The sequence below is a fragment of the Acyrthosiphon pisum genome, unplaced genomic scaffold (genome assembly GCF_005508785.2).
Source record: "Acyrthosiphon pisum isolate AL4f unplaced genomic scaffold, pea_aphid_22Mar2018_4r6ur Scaffold_8003;HRSCAF=8586, whole genome shotgun sequence".
Classification (NCBI taxonomy): Eukaryota; Metazoa; Arthropoda; class Insecta; order Hemiptera; family Aphididae; genus Acyrthosiphon; species Acyrthosiphon pisum.
Genome location: NW_021777927.1, coordinates 1 through 1,193, shown reverse-complemented (window position 1 = coordinate 1,193; position 1,193 = coordinate 1). Strand labels below are relative to the sequence as shown.

General features: G+C 30.8%; 1 protein-coding gene across 1 annotated transcript; it reads right to left on the bottom strand.

The window, feature by feature from the left end:
* Positions 1–112: 112 nt before the first annotated feature.
* On the bottom strand, positions 113–673 carry LOC103311588 (uncharacterized protein K02A2.6; the record flags this gene model as incomplete). The annotated part of the gene is made up of 1 exon (XM_008191257.1): positions 113–673. A coding segment is annotated over one exon (561 nt), but the record flags the coding sequence as incomplete, so codon positions are not given.
* Positions 674–1,193: the final 520 nt, after the last annotated feature.

Below are 1,193 nucleotides of genomic sequence, written 5' to 3'. Positions count from 1 at the left end.
GGCCGATGTATGCATTTATGTGTTTAGTTAAGGTGTGCAAGCCATGCTCATCGATTTTATGACCTAAATATTCAATTGAATTTTTGAGAAAACTACATTTGTTTTGTTTAACCGTTAAACCAACTTCGGATAAAACGTTAAGTAATTTTTTTAATCTATTGTTGTGTTCTTCTACCGTTTTTCCCGCAACTATTATGTCATCTTGAAATATACCAATCCCTTCTAAGCCTGTGGTTGATATTTCCATGGCTTTTTGGAATTCCCCAGCTGAGCTTTTTATTCCGAACGGATTTCGAGTATAACTGAATAGGCCTTTGTGAGTATTTATTGTAGTGTATTTGCGATCACTCTCTTTAATTACCATTTGTTGATATGCATCTTTGAGATCTATTTTAGAAAAATATTTTGAGCCACTTATATTCGCATAAAGATGTTCTATTTTTGGTAAGGGATACTCAGTTCCTTCCAATACGGGGTTGATTGTAATTTTGAAATCACCACAAATTCTAACTGTACCGTCGGGCTTAAGAATTGGAACAATTGGAGTGGCCCATTCGCTATAGTTCACAGGAGTTAAAATATTATTATCTATTAAACGATCAATTTCCGACTCTACCTTAGATTTTAGTGCTAAAGGAATTGACCTTGGCTTGAAAAACTTGGGTATTGCCCCCTTTTTAATGTTTAGCGATATTTGGTATTTATTAAAGGTGCCGATTTCATTTTTGAATAAATGCTCGAAATTTTTTAATATATTCTCTATATTTTCGTTTACATTTATAGTGTTATAAATGGGAGAATAGTTTATTATTTTAAATCATTTCTACCAATTAATGGCGGTCCTCCGTTTTTATTACGTAAATGCACATTTTAAAAGACTTTTTCAAATATTTAGCATTTACTATTAATTTTCCTATTGGGCTTATATCATTTCCGACGTAATCGCGTAGTGAAATATCGTTTGGTAATAAAGTTAAATTATTAAAACTTGTATCATATAATTGTTTTGACATTACACTATGCACAGCCCCCGTATCTATTTCAAATTTTAAATCTTTATTTTCAATTAATAAATTGATTATGTACGGTTTTACTTTATTTTGAAGGTTATTTTCAATCATATTAAAAAAAGTGTCAGATAAATTGTACGCGATTGCGTCATCATGAATATTTTCATTCGTGTTATTACCAGA